At 43.2% G+C, this 27,908-nt stretch overlaps 1 protein-coding gene and 1 long non-coding RNA gene across 6 annotated transcripts in view; one reads left to right on the top strand and one right to left on the bottom strand.

The window, feature by feature from the left end:
- The window catches only part of LOC137160279 (uncharacterized), a 45,460-nt gene that overhangs the window by 3,235 nt on the left and 14,317 nt on the right, over window positions 1–27,908 (top strand). The gene's annotated exons all lie outside the window — the stretch shown is intronic.
- Window positions 124–27,510, bottom strand: PTPN22 (protein tyrosine phosphatase non-receptor type 22). Of its 5 annotated transcripts, none has more exons than XM_067558765.1 (21): window positions 27,272–27,510; window positions 20,701–20,809; window positions 19,861–19,937; window positions 18,724–18,819; window positions 18,277–18,315; window positions 17,750–17,821; window positions 17,578–17,637; window positions 16,617–16,759; window positions 15,729–15,795; window positions 14,715–14,792; window positions 14,054–14,146; window positions 12,041–12,117; window positions 10,088–10,878; window positions 8,554–8,634; window positions 8,288–8,418; window positions 6,583–6,610; window positions 6,038–6,118; window positions 5,431–5,537; window positions 4,738–4,768; window positions 3,614–3,691; window positions 124–2,358 (listed from the first exon to the last, which is right to left on the bottom strand). In XM_067558765.1, exons 1-21 carry the CDS (start codon window positions 27,416–27,418, stop codon window positions 2,294–2,296), a joined length of 2,451 nt encoding a protein of 816 aa, XP_067414866.1. In that variant the 5' UTR covers window positions 27,419–27,510; the 3' UTR covers window positions 124–2,293. The 5 variants fall into 5 exon arrangements, 4 of the variants coding, with proteins under 4 accessions (XP_067414866.1, XP_067414867.1, XP_067414869.1 ...); XM_067558766.1 differs by having other exon boundaries at window positions 8,554–8,631; XM_067558768.1 differs by lacking the exon at window positions 20,701–20,809.

The raw sequence follows: 27,908 nt of genomic DNA, 5'->3' as shown, positions 1-27,908 counted from the left end.
ACCTTTTTGTTTATGGTCACAATTAATTGCAATTTAAAAAAATAATTTGACAGCCCTAAATCAGTGCTCTTTAAACACGTAAAAAATTTAGAAGAACTGGTATGCCAGATAAATAATACTTTATTTTGTACAGTGTCTTACATACATAGCATAAAATGCATTACAGATTCAATACTCCATTCACTAAGATTTTATGTCTGACTTAATTAATAATTGTCAATATTTTTAAAATTGAAAGACTAGCTGTTAATTTAATGTCTGATTTGATATCAAATCATTTTTATACTGTCTAAAGGCTGTTCAAATTTATACAGGGGGTTGAGCTGTGCCAGGCCCCAGCTGTCCCAGAATAAGAGGAGCACAAAGATCTTGCAACTTTCTTTGCTCCACTCCTCTCCTATGCTTGGGGCAAACATGGATCAGCATAAATGACAATTCACAGTATTTGGGAGTTCCCTTATCATAAGCCACTTACATCCAAATTGCCTAGCATATCCTTTCAGCTGGTAAAGGGCAGTCTCTCCCGTGACTGGTGTAGAGGTGCAGAACAAAGGGATATAATTTACTTCAGTGGTATTAACACTTTGGAGATAACTAGGGAATACTTACAGTGCCTTGAGCATAAGTTAAAGATTACTGAAACAATGTGTCTGCTATTTTAGAAAACAGTTGACTTTGAAGAAAAATGCTATAGGTACTTTTAGGGCTATATACCAACCATTTGATCCACAAAGGAACAATGTTAGTGAGTTCTGTACATTGTTATTAATCAGAGTTTTGCTGTGGACTAGAGTGCATATATGGCCCTGAAAATACCTGCAGTATGTGTTTCCAAAAACCAGCATTTTTCTAGAAGAGCAAAACATTAATCCAGTGGTTCCCAGCCTGTGGCCCGGGGGCCAGAAATGGCTTGTGGGATCTTTCAGAGTGGCCCACAGCACCCCTCCCGCCTGCTGCAGAAGGGAGCTGCTGCCTGAGTACCCAGGCAGAGCACATTGTTGGTGCAGGCCCTTTGCTGCATCCAAAGGGACAGGAGATCAGCGCTCTCCTTCCTCCTGGCTATAACAGGAAGCACGGCAAAATGCTCTGCCTGGGTCCCTAAGGTGCTGGGTCCCTGCTGGAGCCAGAGGTAGGGGAGCACTGATCTCCCATGCCTCTGGCTGCAGAAGGGAACCACTGCCTAGGGACCCAGGTGGAGCACACCACCATTTCCCTGTTGCAGCCAGGGGGACAGGAGATCCTCCTCCCTTAACTCCTTCACCAACAGCCCCCTTCCTCCCCCCACTGCAGCCAGAGGGGAGTCTGGTGGCCCTTCAGGGTTGTAAAAATCATATTTGTGACCCTTGAGCCAAAAAGGTTGGGAACCATATATTAATCTATTTGTAAAATGTATACCTTTTTCCAGATATGATAATAGCAAGAAAAGAAGCTGATGTTAGAGAAAAACATTCAGCCTGGGGACTGATCTGCAAACTGTCAGCATAAAACTGCGTGTTGCTTTGTTTAGGCAAGTTACAGACCCCTTAAAATTTGCAGTATAAAAGCCAAAACTAAAGCGCTCTTACATTTATTTTGCTTGATGTGGAATTTTTTCAGTACATTATGCAGTGTGTTTGTATGCAAGCTTGGTTCCCATATGAACTGTGAGGACCTTAGTCTTCCTTTTTTGGTTGGGAACTTAGAAAAATAAACTTCTGATTATATTTCCATTTTAATCAATCACTTAGAGAATAGATGAGTTCTGAAATCTGAGCGCCTGATTCTCACTTAGGCCTAAAGTCTACGAACACTTAAGCAATGCATAGCTTTAATTATGATTACACATGAGAGTCAAGTTATGTATATGCTTAAGTGATGGGAGGATCTGGACCATCATTTTGCAGTGGTGTCACTCCATTAACTTAATTGGGACTTACTACTGTGACAGGGGAATCTGGTCCATTGTCATAGTAAATTGTGAAGAAAGGATAAAATTTTCCAGAAATATTTAGCCTGTTTTCAGAAACAGTATTTTAAAAGAAAGTTTTCTGATATGTTTTTAGTTTACATCCTACTGTAAATTAATTGGAAGGGCCAAGCAGCTGATGCTTATCTGTGCATCCCTCTTTATACTAAAACCGTTTAGGTGATAAAGAATTTGTATGCTATGCTCTCCTTGTGCACTTTATACAGCAAAGGTATTTTTGCTGCTAATGTTCTGACAGCAGTTTTGTTGTGAAGAGGACGTGCAGCATTGTCTGAGGGATACTGTAAATCTGCAGTATTGGAAACCACATGCATCTGTAAACATGTATTAAATATTCCAAGTTGATGGAGGATTTCTTGGGCCTTTAGGTTTTGAAAATCGATTTGTGAAGCCTGGGAGAAAAACAAAATATTACAAGAATATAGTAAATACATTGTTTTATGGAATTATATGAGCAATGTATAAGAGATTTGTGTCTGAAGAGGGTTGGGCTTTAAACACAATATGCAGTATATTACTTTAGTCATGTAATTGAAGAAAATATATTGAACAAGGAATGATAATGTTTATGTAAGACTTCTGCTATGCACATGCAGTTATATTAAGGGATCTCATATGGTCTTACTTCTGGAAGTCTGCGGTAATATTTAGCTCACTTAACACAAGTACGGTCATCAGATCAATGATTTATCTAATTCAATATCCTGTCTACTCTGTCTCCAACAGCATCCAATATTGGGTGCTTTTGAAGAAGCATAAATGCACCTAACTGCAATACTATACCGTGGAAGGATGTTTCTTCCTGACCTCAGCTGGGGATCAGCATATGAGGCATCATGATTAATAGTTCTTAATTTTACTCTAGCTAGTGAGACTATGGATGCCATTTTCACATGAATGTTCAAATTTTCTGATTCTTGAAAAATCTATGTTGTCTTAAATATTCTGCACTAGTAAATTTCATGGATTAGCTGTAGCAACTCTTACCTTACAAATAATAGAATACAATAGTACTGTATAAGGAGGTCTGCTAGCAAACAGGATAATTAAAACAAGCATATTAAGAGCATATCAATAGGATTATGCCAAACATCCTGTCGCTTTTGCTGGTCCATGAGTGGCTGTTGGCTAATGTTGTGTAACTCATTAGGCTTTCACTGTGGAAGTATTAAATTGTATTTTCTGCTGCCTCTTTTGCGACATTTATCTTTTGCAACTTTCTGCCACAGAGCAGCCAAATGTTCATTGTATGTGCACTTTGTGTGTTGATAAACTTAATATTTATGTTACAGGGTTTCTGGTCTGTCTAACTATCTTTATATAGGGCAAAAGTAGTTTATGAATAAAGTCTCAAAAAATAAACTGGTTTAAAATAATTAAATAAGGCCACTTCATCCCTAATTCTCATGCATATGCATGTGCCATAAATTAACAGATCACCCGGCAATTGCTGCACGGCCTGGCAAAGAGCATCTGAAAACCGAATTCAGGCACATTAAAATTACTTTTACATTATATACTTGCGCACTCATTTGAGGATTTGTCACTTTCCTTGCCCTAGCTAGTAGTTGGCCTCCACATCTAGTCTTTTAGAAGTCTTTAACATATCAAAAAGTCCAATAGAAAGGAAAGATGTGCAGAACATACCAAAGCTTAGGAAAGAGCTGGAGTGGTTTGACTTGGCAGGTTCTGGTGGTTTTGCCAGCGAAGATGGGCTACAAATACCTGGAAACACAAGAAAAAGTGGCTACCAGTTCAAGTTATTTACCTAAGAAAGTTAGGTATGAAAATATGCAGACAAACACTTCCTCGCCTCCTCTGAGAGGAGGTTATGTGCAGATTGTTACTTGAACAAAAAAGACAGGTAATCTCCCTAACATACAAGGCTTTAGGGCCACACATGAAGGTGGGCATCCTGTTTGCTCAGAATCAGTTTGGAATTCAATGTCCACATTTTAAAAACAAGTGGTTTTAGTTTCAGAGACTCACCATGGAGTTAAAGTGACCATATCAAGAGTCTTAGTGAGAAGTTCCTTATCAAGGTACAAAACAGGAGGGAGTTGCATTCCATGCAAGATCCAAGACAGAGGCAAAGGTGATTACGCCATCTGCTTTTCATTACTCATACCCAATCATGAGGCCAGTTTAGCCCATGTCAAGTTAGAGCAAACTCTCAGCTGCTGTAACTTGCATCCACTGCAACAGCCTCCCAGGCTGGTATGCCATCAGGTAATTGCCAGAGAACCTCAGCATTCAGGCCACCACCCTAACATACCTCCTACTCTGGAGCTAGGTTGGAGCAAATGGCATAGAACTGGATACTCTGTTAATTCTGCTACAGCTAAACACTTTGACTACTGCATTAAAATCCACACACTTGTTTCTGGCTGTGACTGATTTAAAAGTAGATGGATTAGGTGTTAAGATGCCTGCAGTTTTAGGTAACTTTTTATATGACAGAACCTCAATGCATGGGAAAAGGCTGGGTAAAACAAGCCAAAAGATTGATTCGTTTCTATGCATAGGAACTGGGATGGCAGCCCAATGCAGATTTCATACACTAGCAACCTTGACCTTGAGTCAGCCCATTAGCAGTAATGGCTCCATTGAGACATACAGATCTAACAGATCAGTCTGTGTGCCCTCAGCTCCCATCAAGAGCAATAGGAGTGAAGGAGCCTGAGCATATTGCTGGTTCAGGCCTAAAAACAACAGTTCTGTTTACTACATACACCCATCAACAGGCAGGCTTCTTGATGATCGAGACTTACTCTTTTTCATGTTTCGTAAAATTTTCAAGCTCTGTAAAAAGAAGACATTTTTAAATTAGAGATTGCAAATTGTTCTCAATAACATCAAACTGGAGATCAGCACCTGCAGGTGAACAGAATTCACTGCTGAACATCCATGCAAAACAGCATGCATATAGAATGTCAGAAGTGCAGAATCCCATAGTTTCTTTTGCTCCCTGGGTTTTCTCAGCCAAAATGAAAACTTCCCAGAGTATAGAGTTAGTGCTGTTCAAGCTATACTTTTCTCCATAACTCTTCCCTGCAGCAGACACACTCAAAGGGAAATAAGGGCATTCCCTAGAGTAGCAACTGAGATGGAGATTGTTGAGAAGTGGAGTTTGCCCCTTAACTGGGAGTTGAGGCCCTAGGTGAGCAGCTTTTCGGAGAAAAGTTGCCATGGTATGTGGAGAACCAATCGCAGTTACGCAGCCAGTCACACAGCAACATAGATTGCTTTTGTCCCTGTTGTGCATCTGTGGATCTTTTCTTCTTTTCTGCAGCTCTGTTAGTGTCACCATGGAATATATTGCTTAAATGTGTTCGCTTGCCATAAATATAGTAAGTCTCAAAACCAGACCTCTGTTATCAACACGAGGTAAGTGATAAGAAAATGAGTTGCTGCAGCTAGAAAGCTTTCCTTCCCTTTTCTATCTATCTTTCAGATGTCTTTACCTTACTCCTCCTGAAGCATTTAAGGGACTCTTTTGATGACTCTTCAGAAGCTTTATTCTCCAAGTCCCCAGGGTTGCTAGTGGAATTCCTCACAGTAGGCTGCAGACCTAGGAACACATTTCCAGAGTATCACACGCACATCCTCCTGCTTCAATTCTAAGCATTGTGTGTGTTATTAAATGAAAAACATTTATATGCAATTTATGCAGCAGTTCTTGAAATGTGTGGGTTTTTATTTTTTGCCATGTTGTTTGTAAGCTGTCTAGTGAGTTTCCCAGTTGCTTTTTTTTTTTTTTACATCCATTATACTCTCCTAATGAAAGTAGTGGAAGCACCATCACTTGGGATATTTAAAAGTAGACAGATCAAGAATACACTGGAGTACAACTAGCAAGAAATGGAGGACAGAGCATAATAGAGAGGAACTCTAAGTCTTTTCCATCTCGGATTTCTGGGATCCTCTATTCACAGTTAGGTACACATTTGGGCATGAGAGTTTTTCAGAAGAAATTTTATTTGCTTGGATACCTGGTCTTGTTTTCCCTCAATCCTTTAACTGAAATTATTGTGCTAATCTGTTACATGTGAAGAAAACATTACCACTTACTGTCCTCTTCTGCAAGAAAGAATGACTCGGGGGTTCTTTCGGGAAGTGGAGGAGGGGAGGAAGAACGATCTCGATGTTTCTCTAAGATAGCAAGGGTGACAAGCAAGGGAAAACAGTTTATTAGCTTTTAAAAATCCTTTGTCCAGTTCCAAGATCAGCTTTCTGGGCTGGGCTGATATCCCCTCCAGTGGCCACAGTCATGCAGTTAGTATAAATCTACAATCCTTCCCAAGAGAACACGCAAGTGCTACAAGTCCCCATTTCCAAGAAAATGGCACACAGTGTTTCCAAGGCAATATGTAGTCCGAGAAGGAAACGACAACAGCAACTCCTTAACCTGATGAGACTGAAAGACAGCAGCACAAAAGGATACCAGCTGATTAGGAGACAAAATTACCTAGTCATCTGTACAACAAAGCTTGGCACAGAGCCTAGGGACATTTTACAAAGTGCAGTTTGGTACAGTTACAGTACACCACTGAGTTCTGTACCAAATAGACAGCTATTTCAACTGACTCCGTAACAGTAACATCAAGAATCTGTACCTGATCCAAGGCTCCGGAGCTTCAGACTCTGGAAACAAACAAAAAGGAAATACTTGAAATTCCAAAAGTCAAATATGATTCTTTATAGTGTGAGCAAGTAGGCTATGAACAGGAAATGATGTTACAAGTACTCAAACACCCACATACATACACCTATTAATGTAATGGAAGATGAGTTCTACACTTACCATTACACTCTTGGTATCAATTGAATCTGTTTCAGAGGAAGGATGGTCTTGTGGTTAAGACACTGGCCAAGGAGTTCAATTCATGCTTCTTCTGCAGTCTCCCTCTGTGACCTTGGGCAAGTCACTAACTCTGTGTTCCCCATCTCTAGAATGGGGGCAACAGTATTTTCCCATCTCATATGGGAGCAGAGAGAATAAATTCATTCATGTTTGGGAGGGATTCAAGCCTGGGCTACGCTTCAAACTTAGGTTGACATAACTATGGCACTCAGTGTGAAAAATCCATATACCAGAACACCATAGATATGCAGACTTAACCCCCAGTGGAGATGCAGTTAGGTCAATAGAAGAATACTTTCATTGACCTAACTACCATTGCACGGAGAGGTGGAATTCCTGTAATGATGGCAACACCTCTTTTGCCACTGTAGCACCCACAGTATAGACATGGCCTCAGGTACTACTGTGAAGGGGACCCCATAAATACCAAGACAGATCTAAAACCAGAGGCTCGGGTCACTTGTGCTCATTATATAGCCTGAAACACTTTCCACAGGGGGGTTAATTAGTAGTACAGCCCTGAACAAATTCCATCTCAAATAATTCCACCTTCCTAAGTTCCTCCTGCAGTTTCAGTCAGAGGAGTTAGTTATTCTTCACTTGGTTATCATGCCACCTCAGAATTAGCTGCATTTCAGTGACAAGTTAGTGACGTGTGTAACTCAAGTTAGCTAACTCAAGGTAAAGTCCTGGGGAAACCAGACAATCTGGTTGTTTTAACACAAGTTAGCAGGTTCAAGTAAAACCTAGCCTCCCCTGTTATCTTTACCTTTACTTGTGAACGCACGTGAAAACTACAAGCTACTTTACCTTATGTTAACTAACTTGAGTTAAGAACACCCCTTTTTTTTTTTCCCTAGTGAAGATGCACTCCTGTAGAGAGTACTGGGATCCTGCAGGAAGAATGGTGCTGCATTAATGAACATTGTTATTTTTCATAGCAATCCCCAAATATTTGTTCATAACCAAGTTACCTCATTTCCCTGCTATTCTTTGTTTGCCACTTCACATCTACTGCATTACAGGTTGCTGGGTACTTAAGTATCTTTCTATGTTGGCTACCTTAATATAGGATCCCAGTTCACCACTTTCATGCTGATGGGATCGCAACACAGGGTACTGAGTGCAATCCTGTCTCCCTCTGTACTGTCTCCTTTCCCCATCCCCATTGAAACGCTGGAATGTAATTTGGCTGTTAAGATTGTAGAGACTGTATGGGGGCTGGTGGCACTTCTGTTTTCTCTTAAACCATGTTGGCTACTACCCTAGTAGTCTGTTATGATAGCCTCAATTGAGACCACTTCTTAAAACTGAACTCAATCTGAAATCTGCAGTAGTTTAGGAAAAGCACATGCCATACAGACTGGTGTGTTTCTTGCAGAAGCAGGGAGCATGATATAGGCATCTGCATAGCAATATTGCTGGAGAGGAAAGAGAAAAACCACCACTTTAGTTACCTTACTAGGCCTCAGTCTTACTGAGTTATCAGATATCTTTGGCTGAGACACCCCACTCCATTCTAAAGAGGTTCCAATGTTTATATTTCTTGGTGCAGGTTGGTGGTTTGAAGATGCCAGTGGAGATTGTCCTAGAAAGAATTAAATGCAAGAGGGATTTTTTCCCACTTCCTGCGTAGCCAAAGTAATTCATTGTTGGATGCTGTGACAAGCATTGAGCAAGTCATCAGAATGGTCACTACAGCACTTCTTAAATTTGCACTTACCAGTTTCATTGGCCACGATAAAGGACTCTGGGGTTCGCTCAGGCAGAGGGGGAGGAACATCGTCTGAGTCTGGAGAAGCTGCTAATCAAAGAGACACGGACAGTTATTCGGATTTCTCTGGACAGTTCTATCCTTATCACAATGCACAGCTAATAAAGGTCCCTGTAGAGCTCTGCAGCCTTGAGAAATGACTCACCCAAGTCATTTAGTCCACACTTAACAGTGCATAAAATCCAACTGTTAGCAATTTGCCTTCCACCAAGAAAAAAACTCATTCCCCTTTTCCTATGTTGTAAAAGATACCTAAAGCAATCCAGAGAGCCGAGAACCCAGCCACCTTGAGCCTTGGCTGCCGTTATCCATCAGGCACCACAGATTGTGATAAAAAAATTTAAAACTTTATTTGATCCTGCTTTGAGCAAGGGGTTGGACTAGATGACCTTGAGGTCCCTTCCATCCCTAATCTTCTAGAATTCTATGACTTAAAATTCTGAGTATATTCCAATATGATTTCCACTTGCTCCATATAAATATATCTGTGTCCCTGCTTCCACCACGGTCATCAGCACAACTCCCATTGGGGAGCAGGATCAGCTCCTATGCATATTAACCTGCATAAACTTAACATTGGTAGCTACTGCAACCTAAACTCCAGTATAGAACCTCTGGTCAGGGAACAGGGGTCTGAAACACCCACAGAAAAACTGGAGAATTTCCAGTGATGGAGGAGACCTCTGCACACTTTTGACATGTGGGTCTTAAAGAGCCTGAATGGGACAGATTGGAATTGCTGTAGGTGTAGAGTAAAATAAATAAAACAAAAACAAAGTAACTGACAAATATTGCACTAATACCATTGATCTGGACATGAAGAGAACAATCCTGTACCCAATGGAAGCTATAGAGTAAACTTTATGTGGGCAGAACATAACTTTACAGGTTTAAGTTTAGCCAGGGCACCAGGGGTGAAATCCTGGCCTATTTATCTCAGTTGGAGGAGTTTTGACACCAACTACAATAGAGCCAGTATTTCCCCCAGGGTTCCCATCCAGGACTCTTGCAGAAAGAGCTATGGAATCTTTAATGACTGAGGGAAGGGACCCCTAATGGAGTTACTAAAACAGCTTCCTACAGCTCCCTTAGTTTTCCATGAAGTGCTCCAATCCAATACTAATCAAACCCAACCTTGGTTATCTTATATCTGCCAAGGTCACAGCCTGAGATGACATGGTTGCACAGAGCAGAAGTACTGGAGGGATTCTGAAGATCATGCTACCCCAGAAAATGCTGGCAATTTCTATGGAAAACAGGCAGAATCGACTGTTTGAAACCCAGTTCTGCCTTCTCCTCCATGGTTGAGATTCCCACTGAAGTCAGGAGGAACATTTGAGTTCCTTGTACAGCTGAGTGGGACTGCAGAATTCTGAAAGAACAGCCTGCAGGAAAATCCTATGTGAATTTCAGAAGGCACCACACATCATATGATAAAACCCCAGAATAAGTGAGCTCAGTTGGCAACACTGACACAGCTTACTTTGCAAGGATGCCTGCCTGCCATCCAATGGGTGACCATGTTGCGACAGAGCAGTGGACACTGGAGAACTGGTCTTGGCAGAATCTAAGGGCTGGCTTGTGGAAGTTGCAGCAGGGAAAGAAGGGAAAACTGTTTCATACAGCTCTGAAAAGTAGTCAGTAAATATCAGGGACCCTGGATCATCTGAAGAGAGCGAAGAAAAATAAGGGTCTTCCGCCGAGAAACAATAGGGAGAAGGATGCAGGTCACCACTCACGTGCTGGTGGGGAGCGTCTACTTGTCTGCTTGAATGATTCAGTTCTACAGAAAAGTTTGCCTGCTTCTTAAAGTCAAAGCCCACAGAACAGCATGAATTTGGGAGTCGGGGGCCCAAAGAGGGTACTACATCCCCTTCATCCAGTTCCTGGGCTTCTTTCTGCTGCGTTGTCTCAAAAGGCGTTGATTTTGTTTGTATTAATGGGGCCTTGACACTAGGGTTTCTCCTAGATGCATCTGCAGATTTCAGTTTCAGAGGAAGCTCATCAGAAAAAATGCTGCTCAAGTCTAAGCTATGATGTTTCTGGAGTGGTCCCCCAGCCAGCAGTGTGTCCCATTTCACAGCTGCATCTGCATTCCTGCTGTTGCTGAAGTTCAAGGCCCCAGAAGAAAGGGCTGGTCTAACGGGAGGAACACCATGCTCAGAGCGGTCATGTACTGTCGAGGCACAACAGGCTGATGCAGCAACCAGTGATATTTCCCCTTCTACCATATGGTCAGAATGTTGATGTAGCTCCTGTTTCTCTTCCTCCGAACTGCAATAAAGTACAAGTATATGATATCAGAGCCCTTTAGTGCTTATAAAGCCCCATCCCTATATAAGTAGAGCCCCACAGTGTTCTAATCCCCAGGTGCATACCAGAGCAAGTTCCCCAGTAATCCTTGCTATGTATTTAGAGGGAAGCCCACCCTGTGTAGTGAACCTACACAGTGCCTGTGGACCCATGAAGTCTTGATTGAGCCCTATTTTTAGGGCTTACGCGGTGAATAAGCCTGTGCTGGCACCTCTACATGGGTGACTGTTCCCAGACAGCAAAATAAAATGGTTTTCCTGATCGAAACAGAAGATGCAAAATCAAAGTCAACCTTTTTTAAAAGTTATTGAAAAAAGAGATCCATATAAAATGGATGTTTGGTACCCGATTCTTTGTAGGCAATTAGCATGTCTGTTCCTCCCTAAAAAGGGTCTATTTTTGTTTCAATGTTTTGTGCACACTCATTATAACCACTCTATAAAGACTCACAGGATCCAAGTGCCAGAAGTGGGCATTTTAACAGGATGTGGAAATACTATACATGGGCACTCAGATAGCTATGTATAAGTCCATTTTAGGTGGCAAAGTGCTGAGTGTCCAAAGCAAGATTTTGTCTTCCTGTTAAGCAGCCCACATTTGGAAGCTGGACTTCCCAGGGACTAAAAGAAAAAAGGTACATCCCAAATAGGCCGGTGCAGACAACTCAGGTTCACCATTTGGGAAATGCAGCCCCATATATGAAGTATGAATAGTGCAGTGCTTTCTCCAGGAGTCACAGGATCCTGAACATGGGATATTCCTCAATTGCCTGTGGGATTTTGTAGCCTCAGGAGATTTGGAACTCATTCAGTTTGTGTGAGAAACCAAACAATGCTCATACAGTATCAAAAAGACAGGCTGGAAGGAGAAGATGAAAGCCAACGGGGAATGGGAGATTATATTACTGCACGATCTTGGTGTCAGGTTAGGGAATTGGTGGGGGACAGATCTGAGAACTAAGAAGGGCTCTAAAGAGGCTACAGGCCCTGTATACAACTGACATGGAAACAGTCATTTAAAACATCTCTAGCAGAGTACATAATGTTATTTCGTCTTGGACTCAGAAGTCATTGACTACATGACACTTGCACCATATGTGTGTTTGGATTAGACCTGCCCTTACCAGCTCAGTAGTCTAAGATAATAAGTTTCTGTCAGTGGGGTCAGATGCGGCTGGAGCTTTGGATGGTTTGCTTGCATCTGTTGAAAGAGAAGGATGGCACTTGTATTGCAGTAAGACTTTGGGGGAGGGATGCAGGTAATACATGAAGTTTCATTTCACTTTATTATTCCTGGAGATGGGCTCTGCCAACTACCTCTGCCTACCATTAATTGTTTGGAAGTGGAAAGGCAGCAACAGCAGAAATGGAATTAAGCTGGCTTCAAGGGCTATGGACAAACCCTGGTGAACAACTACTATGATTTCAGCTCCTCCCCGCCTGCGTCTTATTAGACACAGTTTATTACATGTTTTTACAATAATCAAACTCTTCCCCAACAAGTCTGCAATATCTGTGCAGCCGGCTCTGCTTCTAGGATCCACATGCTATCTGGCTATGTGGAAAGTTGGTTTTGCTTTTGAATCTTTAGTTGTGCACTCATCCCCTTCTTTTGGTAAAGCATTTTCAAAAGGACAAGGTCTCTGCAGTTGAGAGGAGGTTTGGCCAAGAGCTATAAAACCACATCCGGACTAGCGTTTCTTTGCTTTCTGTCTCAACCTGGCCTCACATCTGCACCTAGCCATGTGACTGTCCACAGCACACAAGAAGGAAGCTGACTCCCACAATTTGCTCACCCAATTCTGGCTGAGAAGTCTCTGCAAGTATTAACTTATTACAACATGCCAAACTCAGCTACATATATTAAAGGGTTCAGTTTGGAAGTTAAGACTGACTCCACAATAAAGCTTAAGTCCTTTGCTGAACTTGCTAGATGTTTTTCCATTGTAAGCCCTATTTACATCCCTTTGTAACTGAAGTTTCTCAGTTCTGTGTCTAGAAATGCATTTGTTTCAGAAAGTTTGCAGACAGACAAGCCATGTTTGAGGAGGAGGGCTCTGAACAATTATAATAAAGAAAAGTCAGAATTAAGAAGTGTAACTCTGGGATGTTACAACTCAAATTTGACTTTGCCACACAATTTCAGACTCCGACACTTCATCCTCCATCAGGACGAGTAGAGAGAGCTTGAAAAGATTTGGCTGAGGAATTTACATGTGTTTTCACTGTACATTTTAGCCTCTCTTCTCCCAGAAGTTAGCTGTAATGGGAATTACTTAGCTCAGCTCCTCTCTACTTTGTTGGGAGCAGAACCTTTTGTAGTGATCTCTGATTTATGTTTTGTTCTCTTACACTAGGATTCTTCTCAGGGGAATTTGGGATCTCTTATATTGCTGGATTCTAATCAAAGCTGTTGGAGATGAATTAATAAAAGAGGTGCAGGGCCCAACCCTGGACTGACTGCTGCTGTTGCATGGTCTCTCTCAAGGCGACATGTACATACTAGCTTTTGCTTATCACATCATCCACTCATTTGGCCAGTGATGCCAGTCTCAACTGCCAACCTCGTCAATGAATATGCTGAGACTTTCATCCATGCTGCTTACACACATGGATGGGCTTCCTGAACTAATCCTAACACTTAATCTTTTGCTCCTTCTGATCCCTCAAGATCCAGCTCTGCTGGTTTGCCTGTAAGAAATCAGCCAGTTGCAATTGACAGTTTAGGGAAGTTAGTACTGTTTATTCATTATAACAAATATATGTAAAAAAGCAAGTGGAGCCCTCCTCTGCAAAGGGAAGGCTGGGCTTGTGGTCAAGGTACTTGATTGGGATTCAAGAGATTTTGGTTCAATCCCTGTCTATGCCATAGACTCCATGTGACCATAATCTTTCTGCCCTCGGAAAGGGCTAGTGAGTATGAATGCAATAATGTGCATGTGGTGCTCATATTACAGTTTGGAGCTCATATGTGCAACCATAATATAACTTAATATATAAGAGCAGCAATTGCATTCCTTTATTGAAAATCACTTCCTAGTTCAGTGGAAAAGGAACGTGAGGCCTTGGAGGAATTTGAATCTGAGCTAACATGTCTCAGCCAAAAAAGGCAGTAGGTATCGAGTGGCAAATTTTACCTCTGTGGCAGCAGAATCTGCCTGGGCAGTGAGCACTTCAATCTGTCTTTTAAAGAGTTCGATCACAGCATCATAGACCAATTCGTACTGTTCCTAAATAGAAAACAGAACACAGGAGATGCAGGTATCCCCAGTTACTCACATCCACTTCAGACAGCAACCAGTTCATCTGAATCATGCAACATATTAGCTCTTATTGTGCTGGAAATTCCAGTCCTTGGGTTAAGCGAATTCTCAGAAGGGGTTGTAGCTGCTGCTTTCAAATGGTCAAGGTCTGAGAGGGTGTTTTAATATCAACTGAACAAACATGACTGTTTTGCACTGAGCTTCCTCTTCAATACGTCCCAGCTCAAGCCTACTTCACTTCCTGGACAGTAACTTGTTTCAACATAGGCAGTTGAAAATAGGGCTTCAAGTACTAAGCATTTCACTTGCCTACGATAACATTGTCATGTACTCATTTCATTTCTCCTAATAAGCTTCTTCTGGGAAATGGGTCTTACAGAATATTAAGCAACATGCCTTCTCCCCACAGGTGCTTCCCCCACAGTGTAACAATACAAGTTTGGTTTTTGCAAACTTAGAGAAGTTATGAGTCTGGTTTTATAGCAAGCATTTGGTAGCAATGACTTGCCAGTAGCTTGGAGCTTTCTGAACATACCTTGGTTTGCACTATTGATGGCCTTTGTGTGCGCATTTCTTGGATCAGACTAAAAATACTGAAGTTCTCTGGAACAATCTTATAAAAAAGAGAAAGAGAAATTAGAGATGAGTCTGAACCAAAACCACTCCCAAATGGTGATGCAGTTCAGATCTGGATCCAGACTTCAGGCCCATCATTACACAAAACCTTTAGTGCTTGTGATTTCTTTGCTGATGAATCATTTCCCTGCTCACATATCCCCCTCCCATTTTCCATTCATTAGAAGGCATCCCCTTCTTTGATAACAGCATTAGACACAAATAGAAATTCCATGAGTGAAAAGAAAAGCTGAATTTATGGCAACCCACTCTGAATTGTGATGTAGACAGATTTAGTGTGACCATGATGCAGAAAATGGCCACTCCCAGGATCCTGTATTGAGATCGTAATTCCTGGATGAATGCTTTCACTTTAAAAGCAATGAAGTTAAAAAAAAAATCTAGTTTTAGATGCCTGAATTTCTTACACTAAATGACAGGAGGATCAGGATTACAGCCAGGCACAATATTGCAGGCCAAACACCAGTTTAATGACTGATGTCAGCAATCAGTGGAGTGACCTGCAGTTCAGATAGGGCAGCAATGGGAAAGGGGCTTCTATCAGCTCTGTATATCTTAGGTTGTTTTAAGGCCTTAGGAGTTGTTCATATCAGCATGTGGAGGGAACACAAGTCTGGGAGGAACAGCATGGAGGAAGACGACTTGGGATGAAATTAGGACAGCATGAAACGGGGCATGGACTTGAGTAAATTCATCTGACATGGCCTTCAAAGAGTTGGGCCAAGGAAGATTGAGTGTATTGACACACTAATTCTCTCAAAGGCAGCAAGAGAGGTTGTGAACATTGGGAATATGGTTGAGAAAAGACTAAGCCAGACACACTGAGGAGCAAAAGAGTTCAAGGTTAAAAAAAGCAAGCACTGGGCAGGCATGGGGGAAAAAGACTGATCCCAGGCACTGCTGAGACACTCACCCCATCCTTCAGCAGCTTCCAGGTGTAGTCTATGGCACAAATAACTCCTGTTCTCCCACAACCAGCACTGAAATGAAAATCAGAGCCCTGAGGGATTGCTGAGATTCGGGGAGGGGCTTTGCTTTCACTAATGACTTGACACTCATCTTTCTTCTGTGTTTTCATTCATGAATCAACATGGTTGTTCTGCAACTGATGGAAATCCAAGTTCCACATTGGTCAAAAAATACTGTACCTGGGCTTAGGCAAAGGTAGCCCAGTCTCCCAACCTCTTATCAGTTCCTATCCGAGCTGGCCTCCAATGGTGCCTTAAGGAGGGAGCTGGCTGCTGAGACCAGTGCACTGCTCTGTGCATGTCAGCCATGGTACTCAACAGCAGCCCGTTGTACCGTACCCACTCCTACAGTCTTCTGCAGAGCAATCACTTACACAGGCAAAAAATTCAGTAGCCATTCTCCCTTGAATGTAGATTTGCAGATCATGTTAGATCATTAATCCATCAAAACCAGTATCCATCAGACAATGCTGATTGATGAGCCACAGACGGGTGAAAAATCGCACATTGCACTTGAACAAATTCCTTCCATAACCCTTGTGTTTTATCAGATGATCCATAGGGAGTGATTAATATTTGTAGATATATACCAAGAAAAATATATTGTACATACAAATTAGCCAGCTTTTTTCAACATTCAGCTATCCAATTTGCTCAAATACAACTTCTGACTTTAGAACTGGCTCTCCTCAGACAGGGGATTTGATCTGAGACTTTAAATAGTGACATAGGCTCTAACACCCACCTAAAAAAAATCTGAACAAGCAGAGAGAAAAGCTGTTCTATTCACTCGGAGCTAAACAGCATTTCCCTTGCCAGTAAAACCTCCTTACCTGCAGTGAATACAGATGGGGATGTTGTCATCTGGCTGGTAGCAGCGCATCTCCCAGATAAGATCAAGGATGGGGTTGATGGAGGAGGGCACATCATGGTCTGGCCAGTTTTTATAATGGAACTGATAAATAGTGCGAATTACCTGTAAAAGGCACAAGAAAGGAGGTGGTAAGGCCAGGAATTCTCCCCGTTTTATGCGAGGAGACAGCCCCAGATATCACATGTGCATGTGGGTACAAAGCCTTCAAACACGTGGCCAGTCAAAGATCAAAAAGGCATGGAAAGTCAATGTGCTACACCCACCAAATACCCATTTACACTATATTTCTAGCACAGTCTGTATCTCACTTGGTAAATGTTCTTAAGCCTTTTCATTTTATGTGACTCTATATTGCCTGCTAATAGTTTCTAGAGATCAAACAGTGAGGCTGACGCCTGGTTTACATTAGGAAATTAGGTTGGTATAACGTTTTCAGGGATGTGAAAAACCCACATCCAAGGGATGCAGTTAAAGTGACCTAACCCCCGGTTTAGACAGAATTAGGTCAGTGGGAGAATTATCCCATTGACCTAACTACCAGTTCTCAGGGAAGGGAAGTACTTACACTGACAGAACCCCTCCCCCCCACATAGGTAGTGTCTTCACTGAAGTAGTAAGCTGCACCGCTGCAGCATTTAAAAGCGTAGATAAGCCCTGTGTTTTTCTTATTCAGAGACTAATTCACTCCTAGGCGCTCAGCTGAGGTAACAGCTGCAGAAATTAGCATTTGACAACTTAGCTATTTTTACTTTTAATACTGTAATCACTATGGAATACAAAACACACTATGGAGTATCGGCAACTCCTTTGAAGCTTATTGTAGAAACTCTGCATCTCTCCTGCAGTCAACAATGTACCATTTGAATAAATGCAGCAAAAACCATTAGATGCTCTTCCTGCCTGGCCATTTCCCTACTTACGTTGTTCAGTGTCACCTTTAGAGTCCGAATCACATACTCGATTTTCTTTTCCTCCAATTCCTACAGAAGCAATATGCGAGTCACTTTTTCTGCAGATACGTGGCACTGGTTTCCATAACGTGCCACAGATTGTGAAACACTCAGACAAGATGGAAAAGCCTGATGTACTTACACAAGTGATGGTGAAAGGGCCACACTCCAGTGGGGAATTGCCTACTTCAACCCAGTACCGCTCACATTTTTTCTATTGTAAAAAGCAGGAAGTCTGTGGTTATTTGTCTCTATGCCTGCCTGCCACATCTCTTCCTTGTCTTCCCCAATGTACAGTTATTGGTTTCCAAATGCTGCCTGGCTTTTGTTGCTGAGCTGACTCATCTCCCTCTTCCTAGAGCTCCCAATACACCATTTCTCCAGAGAGCACCATTTTCTGATGATTCAAGCACCTCCTTGGCTGCTCGAATGAGCCAATAGGATCACAGTGTGTAGTCTACAGAGACCTCTTTCTTTTGCAGAGGCTAATCTCATTCTCAGAATGAGTCTGGAGAGGCTTGAACAAAATTGTGTTCTGTTGGGAGTCTCCAGACAAACTATTCACTGGTTGCAAAATACAAACTAATTCTTTGTGAAACCCAGTGGAAATGCACATTCTTCCTCCTCCATGGTGACACCAAGACAGACTTCATGTTCCACATTACTCACCTTCCCCATTTCAAACTCCATGCAAGCCATAACCACAATCTGTAAAAATAAAGTACATAAAAGCCTGAATGTCTCTTACCCAAGGGAGAGAGGCAGATTTTAGATACTATAGTTAAGTAGCATTCAGGGATATTTATCAGTTCTGAGGAAAGTTGTTTTGGGCCACATGGCCCTCTTGCTCTGATGCCCCTTGGCTAGGCATTGTTCACAGCATGAGTGCCAGAGACCTTTCAGCGCCAAAGCTCTCTCATAGCAGATTGTCATGAAACAATACTTGTCCAGCACGCTGTTTGTGATAAAGACTATCATGAAAGATGCGGTGAGCATAGTGCCCAACTTTTAACCCTGGGACAGGACATGCCCATTATTCAGCCAGTAACACAAACACACGGGGTTTATTATGAAGCTGTAAAAATACATAACAGAAAGCACTGATCTGCATCTTACCAGGACTTCATATTCCCAAATCATCCTCCAGAAGTCAAGAACAGTTGTGGAGAGAGGACCCTGGGTAGCTATATACGCCCTTGGTCCATATACCCCCTAAAATGAAAATTAGATTGCATATTAACATTTGTATGTGCACCAAGTACCCAAAGAGGCTGAACTGGCTCTAATTTACACCATAAAAAGTGTAATGCGCTTTAATGACTAAGACAGTCATTCTTCAGCTTTTTGTCTGGTTTTCTGAAAAGCTATGTTTTAGCCCCTGCAGTATCACTACTTGGACTGACAGACCAGTCCACAGCTGACTAGCAGGACCCACCTTTCTCTACTGAGGGTGAGAGATGGGTCTGGAACAAAATCTCACTTCCTAATAGCATCCAGTTCCCCCCAGACACACATTTTAGAGGAGAGCTTGGTGGTAAGTATTCAAAATACTGATCTGGGCCCATGTTTTGCAGTTGGACATATCCCTACTTGTTAATATCCTGGCCTGGCATCCTTTGTAGTGGTCTGTGCCCTGTACAGAGAGGATAGGCAATATTCCTTGTTACAGATAGAGGGGAAACGTCTCTGCTTCAACCACAGGAGGGGGAGAGATGTTTACAAAACTAACAAAGCTATAGGGATGGAGGAATGAGGCACTGACTTGCCCGTCCTTTACTGGCCACAGATGCTTCAAGTTCTACTGATGTAACTGGGTCTCAGCAGCGATGTGGGTGCAGAGCATCCTGCCTGTGCTAGTGGCAGGTAGTGTAGAGTCACTCGGCGGGCGGGCGGGCACACACACGAAAACGTAAGGCTAATGGGGAGCTTGGAGCTGTGATCCAAGAACTCAAAGTGCTCCCCTCTCAAAGATCATGCACTTATATCAAAAGCCCAGCCTCTTGGGCATTAAGGGTTTTGCACTGGCAGGTTCTCAAAGGTCTCCTTAATTTCCCCCAGATTTCTGTATTCACACCTCCTCCTCCCCAGGTGATCCACCCCCTCATCAATGAGAATGGGACAGAGCTCCAGAGATATGTACTTATTCTATATCAGCCTGCCTGTCTGCTCATTCCACACCACACTGCTATGGAAGCACTCTGTTTACTGCTCAGTGTGATGCACTTGGAAGTATTACTACAAACCAGACAATACCTTGATGAAATTGGCATTGATGTAATGAGAATCTTTATCTGATGTGATGAGGGAGAGCTCCACCCTGCTGTGATCAACTGCAGGGGACAGAGAAAGATGTAATTATTGTATCACAGAGTGTAGAGGCTCCAAGTTTTGTAGATTTTTAAGGCTAAAAGGGACCATTATGATCTAGTCTGACCTCCTGCCCAACATGAGTAACAGAATTTCTTATAGTGATTCCTGCATCAAGCCCATATCTTATAGTTGAGCTAGAGCACATTTAAACTGAGGTCCATTGTCACAGACATTGTACAAGTATGTAAAAGTATGACAGTTTGCCCTGAAAAGCTGACATGGAATTAACATGCCCCAAAGACATCTCTGTCCAAGCCTTGCTTTGTGTTTTTTTCTGAAGTTGGACAGAATTCACATTAGACAGCAGACTTTCATGTAACAAGTTACCTGATAAGTAAGAGAAAAGATTTTCCCCTACTGAATAACCTATTACCCCCCCCCTTCCCCAACTGTGTAGATGCATTAAAATACTAAAGTAAAATCTTAAAATATGAGTCATGGCATTCAAAGCATGTTAGGAGTTGGTCTGAGGGTCCTGTAGATATGTGCACACCTTGTCTATCTGATGAGCATAGGCGAGCATATTCCTATGTATGAGCACCCTGGTGTGTGCAGGACCACTTACATTAGTGTATGCGTGCCCATACATGGTAAGCTTATGTGAGGTCTTTATACACGTGCATATACACACATGCATGTAGTGAGCAAAAGGGGAGGGAGAAGCTAGCACAATAATTGGTAAGAAAGAAAGGCTAACTGGCAAATTTCTTATTTCTAACCTACAGGGTAATATGTCCTTGTATCGATTTTTCTTGATGTTTTCTGGTCGCTCAGATGCTGCAGTTGGGTAGATTTTGTCTGACCTGTATTTTGTCGATTGCCTTTTCAGCTTCTGTGGTAAAACAATGGAACAGATTAAAGCGAATGTGTTACAGACAGCATGATGCTAGAGAGCATGTCTGATGGTCCCTCGGGGGCCAGTCTCACCACCACAAAGCGAGGTCTGCACCATTTATTCTTTCCTGATTGGCCTCTCTCGAGGTGCACAGCAAAAATAGAGCAACAGTAGCCACCCAAAAGCCACTTGGCAGCCAAGAGTGGAAAGTCTGCGTGCTGAGCTGGGTACGCTAAAGGCTCAGACGCAGGCTTTTGAAGTGCCTCTTTAGAAAGTTATACATTTGTATGGAACACAAAATTGCTGCCCTACAAACAGTTGTAACAGAAATCATTTTCAGCACAGATGCTGAGCAGACAACAGGCTCCATCTTCAACAAATGACAAGCAATTCACTTTTCTCACACTGTAGCTAAGAACTGAAGCATCTTTGTCAAATAATCTTTGGTTTGTGATGCAGCCTCAATTAGCAAGCAGTGAACAAGAGGAACTGAAGAAAATCAATGCATGTACTGCTGAATGGGATTCCAGAAAGCCACGCCTTGGTGTCAAGGCCCTCTACTCAGTCTCTTTGGTAGGGTACAGCAGCTGCATAGTAGCTTGCTTTCCCTGCTACTAGAGAAGTCACACAGTCTTGTGATGTTAGGGTTAGGGTTTGTGATGTGGTTGAGCCATTAGAACCATACCCTTTGTTTCACTACATCTGCCTTTAAAAGTAGTAAATGTGTTGTTATTGCTGCCCCATTTCTTAATTATAACACCTGGCCCACTGTGCTCAGGGACATGACAAGCAAGGAATTAACGCTGCTGAATCTCAAACCTGACAATGAGGGATGATCCCAACAACTCTGCTTTAAATCCTGGAGTTGTGCTCACCTTTCTGCTGCTCCTGGAATGGTTATTGTGTCCCTCTTCTGTTGCTGTGGAATGATTCTAGGAAGTGAAAGCTCGCTCCATGCCGGCCTTAGCTCTGGCATTTCTGCCCCAGGCAGACCTTGGCATACAACCTCTGGAGGAAGACCCTAGTGCAGGGAAGCCTGCCAGAGGATTTGAATGAGGAGCCTCCGTCCTGTCCAACAGTGCTGATACTGTCTCATGCCCTTATAGCCCATTTCACGGCTGCTCTGTGTTTACCTCTGAGATTTGGAGATGCAGAAAAGTAACCAAAAACTAAACAAAGCTTTTGACTAAAAGACAGAGGTCACTCAGGCTAATGTTCCCCTTTAGAAGGAATATGTCAAAGGTCCTGCTCCATTTACTGGGGCATGCAGAATGGGTGAGGGGGAGGCTGCACAGCTTCTCTTTTATCTAATATGCATTGAATTACTAGCTGAGGCTGCTCTCCGACAGGATGTGGAAAGGGTGGGTAAAACCAATCAGGCATTAGAGGAAAAACAAAACATTTGTCTCATAACACTTGGACGAAAATAGCTCCGTGGTCTGGTAGGTGAGCACTGAAAAGTTGGCATTCCCAGGGGAAGATGCACTTGGTTGTGGAGAAAACTACTTACCAATAGGTTTTACTCATCATTTATAGGAGCAGAACTCTGCATTTGAGGGACCACCCAGCAGTTTGCCAGAAACTCATAAGACAATTAATTTGCATCAAGTAACTGGATAGCAGCACACTTCCTATTTAATAAAGGAGGCACAAACCATCAGGACTACAGGTCCCAGCATGCAGTGCTTCCAAGATCCCACTTCCTATGATGTGTGTTGTGCAAGGGAGAATTCCCTTACACTTTCAGAGTAAATGTAGTCATTGTACATAGACCACTGTGAGTTGAGGAATTTAGCCCTCACACCAAATTTAGCACAGTTTAGGGATTGCATTAATAAAGGAAACACTGAGTTTGGAACATTGTGAAAGGTGTGGAATAAGAGACTAAAAGCGTTATTTACTCTTTCATACAATACAAACCAGGGGATCACAATTAAATTAAATAGGCAGCAGGTTTAATGCAAACAGGAAGTACATTGTCACACAATGCACAACTAACTTGGAGGCCAAAAGTATATATGGGTTCAAAAAAGCCAACTAGATAAGTTCAGAGAATAGGTCCATTAATGGGTATTAGCCAAGATGGTCAGGAACACATCCTCATGCTTGGGGAGACCCATTCCTGGCTTCTGACAGTCACAGATTTAGGAAGACCGAGGTGGATTGCTCCATACTTGCCCTATTCTGTACACTCCCCCTGAAGCTCAGGTAAGGGCCACTGCACTGTTGGAGGCAGGACACTGGCAAGATGGTCCATGAGCTGACCCACTAGGGCAGCTCTTCTATAAGCCCCATTTATCTTTTAATAAGTATGGACAAAATTAGTCACAGTACAATTACTCAGAACTATTATTCAACAGCTACTATTTTATTAACAACTGTTTCCCCATCCCCCAAATTGAAGAAAGTTGTCTATGGGCCTGTTGGTGGTAGCAAGTCGTCCCAGCCAAACATCGCAGGAGGCTGAAGATCCCTCCTTATACACAGAGCAGGTGTGTGCAGACATGCCACCAGCCTGCCTCAGGCTGGACATGGAGGAACATCCAGCCTCTGTGGCACTTCTGCTGAGACTGCCAAGGAAGAGGACAGTCACGGTGGTCATTTCAGTAACCGACACGTCCACTAGGAAGCAGACAAACCCCAACTCACTTCACGGCACTGAGCAGCCACCAGATAAGAACTTTCCATCACTACTAAACTGGGATTTGAAATTAGACTTGAAGGTGAAAGCTTCTCTATCTTAAGGCCAGTCCCGAGCCAACCAGTCGGCAACCCTCCCTCTCAGTCTGTTTTCCTCAGGCTGTGAAGACGCCTGGTTGCACAGGACTTCCAAGCAGAGCTGCCCCCTGCACCAGGGATTTGGGAGCCTACCAGTTGAACACAGTCCACAAGTAGAAGGAAACACCAAGAAGTTTTCATTCACTGTGCTTCAATCAACCACACCTACAAGGTCTGGATATCACAGAGCTCTCCAGCCAGAGAAGGGGGAAGGCTCACAGCTGGGGAAAGATTCTTTCTTAGGGTTCTCCTGCCCTGTGATGCCATGAGGCATTACCGTTATGCTTTGGCTTATGGCTGAGTGACGCAAGCACAGACCTGGAGTCAGGAAGGCAATGAGCTATCGTGGAGGACACTGATCAAGGACCACACTGTAAAGACTTGCTTACGGCCGCCTTTCTCTTCGGCCTGTTCTGGACTCCCTGGAAGTGAGTAGTGAGGGAGTGGCTATTATTTTGGGTGTCTTGCACACTAAGTCTGCAACGTAGGGTTTTGGAACTAAAAGCATGGAAGGAGTTTTAATTCGTTTTATTTGCTTTTTTCCCCCCAGACTGATCTTTAGGAAGCAAATCCCACTTCTGACAATTTAGTTCAGGGCAGCATTTGGAATGACAGTGCGTTTGCCTCCTTCACTCTTTCCTCTGCAACTAGCCACATTCACTTTAGTAGCCAGGAAATACCACTTGATTTTCTCCTCAAAACTCCTCTTTTCCTACAGTCCCTCACAAATACATCCATATAATCCTAGTGTAAGTAAAACACCAGGTCCCTAGATCTACACAGGGTACAGGGACCCTCAGTAGCCCTGTAACCTTATGTATTCCTGTACCACAAACACTCCACCCGGCTTTGTCAGATTCATTTGGGCTTGCAAATTCTTTAAAGCAAACACTTTGGGCAAAAATTTCAGAAATTTAGTGATTCTGGGAGCCTTAATTTGTGGGTGCTCAAATTGAGACCCTTCATAGGGCATGATTTCCAGAAAGTGCAGAGAGAGCACTTGTTCTCTGACAATCAGGACCTTGTGAAGGCATCATAAATTGGGCACCCAAAATTACTGGGCACTTTTCAGAATCTTGGCCTGTGCCTTTACTCATTAAGCCTGATCCAAAGCCCGCTGAAGGTAACAGAACAACTCCCATCAACTCACAGTGCAGCACTGTACCCATCTATGCTGCTATGTTAAATTATAAACCATAACATTGCTACCAAGAGGGGTCTCAGTAACGTAGAGACCTGGATCCCATTCCCTAAGACATCCAGCACCTCTTGCAATAATACAGATTGAAGGGCTGGGGCCGAGGGCCTGTGTGCAGCCTCCACACAAGAGAATAATTCTGTACATGGAAATTCAGACATTTAGACTAAATTAACTTTAGAATAAACATTAGCTTTAAAACAATCTGACTAGTGTTAAGGAAACAGCTGTCACTTGTCATGTTCTACAGTCAGAGCAAGGCAGGAGGAAGCATTGTCCTTTATTTGGGTATAGTGAGTCAGTAACAGAGCTGCAGAAGTCACAGGACTGTGCATCAGGCCCCCATTAACAGGAATATTGGGGGGGGGGGGGGGAGCGGGGCAGCTCGAATGCAGTCCAACAGCAGGAGGTTTACTCTGGACTCCAGCTCTGCAACTCCCTCAAACCCTGCTGGAGATTGCACCCACGACTGGGCTTTGTGGGTTGCGCTCCTTTAGTGCTATCCCCATGTCCAGGTAATGCTTTTACTAAAGCAGACCAGACCCACTTTGCATTGAAGGGTTAACACTTTCAGCCATAATGCCAAGCCAGGTTTTCTAGTCCGCAACTTCTGTCACAGAACTTGACATGAGGCAACATGGCAGACTGATACCTGAGACGTAAATGCAAATAGCAAGAGAAGCTTCTCAACGTGAGGCTGCCCAAATGGAAAATCCAGGCACAAATCAAGTACTACTGTTGGCACCAGCAATTACAGAATTTGCATGTAGAGGTTTGCAGGGATGATGGACAGACTTATTTTTGTGGCTCATACATGACAAGCAGTTTGGCTCTTACCAGTTTTCTTCTAAGGATCTTAATTTGCACAACAGCTGTCTGGACCATCCTGGGCTATGGGAAATGCCTTTCCCAGCACCAGAGAAAACATTTTCCTACTTACAATTTGACAGAGTGCAGACAGTGCATGAACTAGACACCCACTTCTCTCAGAGACCAGCACATTCATCATAGCTTGACACCCCCGGTACCTCAACCTACCTCACACAACACAACACGAGCTTTCGAGGCTGGGTGGGGAAAGTCAGCCACTGGTGACAGTGCTTTTTTCCATGGAACAATTGGACTGTTACTGCAGGCGCTCAGGGCTCAGATTAATCACTGTTCTCCAAAAGGTACCCGAGACCTGGAGATAGTGAGCAACTGACATTTTCCTAAGGCTTCGAAGTGACTTCTCTAGGAGGACACAGTGGGGGCCCCACAAGCAGACTGGATTCTCTCAGCATCCTTGGCCATGCACAGCCTCCTTCCCTTACCCTGGGAGGACGAGGAGGGGGACTCAAGTCAGTACAGGTGCCTCTTAGTTGCTGAAGGCTTGTGGCTACAACAGCCTCAGCATCCTTCTGTGCGGTTTCTAAGCCTCGCTGAGCAACAACAGTGGGGACTCTTTTCCCCTAGAGCACCAGGAACTAACCTGAAATATGGGGTTACTATGGAGCCTGCAAATGTACAGGGCTGTGTCAGTGTTAGAGCTGATTCGAGATCTGCAGGACAATCCCTTCTCACTCACTGATGAGCCAACGTCCAGCTAACGACCAATGGAGCCTTGAAAATAGGTGCAACAAACAGAACTCCACAGGGAAGCCTGGAGCCCAGTCTGCTGGCCAAATGTATCCCACAGGGTCTTAAAATGTAGATTAGGACAAAGATGGACAATAGCAGCTTTCGCTGCTGCTGACCTGGAGCAATAGGAAATTTCTATTCAAGGAGAGAAATGCCAACAAATACAACTGGCAGTGTTGTTCTAACCATTTTGGTCCCATGGACCTGAGACACAAAATGAGCAAGGTAATTTCCCCATTATTGATACATAGACAGGGCATCCATCTTTAACACCTCTAGTTTATCATTGTGTTTCTTTCCTGCTGTAGCTATGCTGTCAAATGCCAATATGAAATGATGGCTGGTCCACTCCCTGCAGGAATTTCTGCATATCAGATCACTATTCTGGATTTGTTTGGACATGTAGCAAGATGGGTTATTGGTATGAATCATATCAGAGTGGTCACCGGAAGAAACCAGTTGGGTGGGTATTTCAGTTCTGACCCACATCAGTTCACTTCTCTCTGGGGTGGCTGAGGGGAAAAGGCTCTTGCAATATTTAGACATGGCCCCATTGGTAGCATTAGGAGTGGAGCAGCTCGTCCCCCTGCAGCAAAGTTACAATTACATCCCTGCCAGTGCCGTTTGCAAGTTGGGAAACAGGAAGCATCAAATCAGGTAAGTGTAAAACAAACACAGCTTCTCTTAGGATGCAAACTATTAAAGAGTAGTGTAACACTATTCCTAGATCCATTTTTGTTCTAGAATTAGAAAGAAACGAAGGATTACATGTAAATCATGTCCCAGTTCAGAATTTGCTTCAGCAATTGAGAGTTTTCCCATAAAGTTAGTTTAGACTCAGAATTTGCCTGTAGAGGACTTACCAAGAACTCGTTTACAAACTCCTCTCTGTTAAGCTTCCTGCTTTGGGCCCTGTCCAGGTTTTGCAGCAGAATCTCTCTTTGGTCCATGTTGCGACACAGGCAGAGAGACTGGTCCGGTTGAGCAGAGGATGGACATGTCAAGTGCATGTCATAGCGGAAAGCACCAGCATGGAGCGCGCCGGCTGAAGGCTGTGGTTTACTGACTTCATTGCAAGTCTTAAAGGAAATTAGTGCGTAAGCGCCTGTGTGGTCAAAAACAAAAATCAAGATTCTTAACTCAGGGCCCTAGTGCCTCCTTTTCAGAGTGAATTACTGTACTCATTTCTTCATGGAAAGGGGAGGCTGGGTAGTCTCACTAAGCTCACCTGTGCAGTCTCCTCCAACACCAGACTTACTTTATCCTTCTCTGAACTCCACTCCACTCCACTCTGAGCAGAGAGTCATATGACTCAGATGGAAAGAGCATTGCATCAGCTGTTGAGACCACTGCTGGACTGGCCACATTCACCAGCACTGTCTGTACTTCTCAGTCTCACCAGAAATGTCCCTTTGCTGATAAACAGCCTTCTGAGTGAAAGACTTGACAATCCTCTCTCCAGGAGGGCAGCTTCTGAAACATTAGTCCTGCCTCAGGCCT

This window comes from Emydura macquarii, unplaced genomic scaffold (assembly GCF_026122565.2).
Source record: "Emydura macquarii macquarii isolate MOO-44397 ecotype Brisbane River unplaced genomic scaffold, CSIRO-AGI_Emac_v2 contig_2184, whole genome shotgun sequence".
Classification (NCBI taxonomy): domain Eukaryota; kingdom Metazoa; phylum Chordata; order Testudines; family Chelidae; genus Emydura; species Emydura macquarii.
This window is presented reverse-complemented; position numbering and strand designations above follow the sequence as displayed.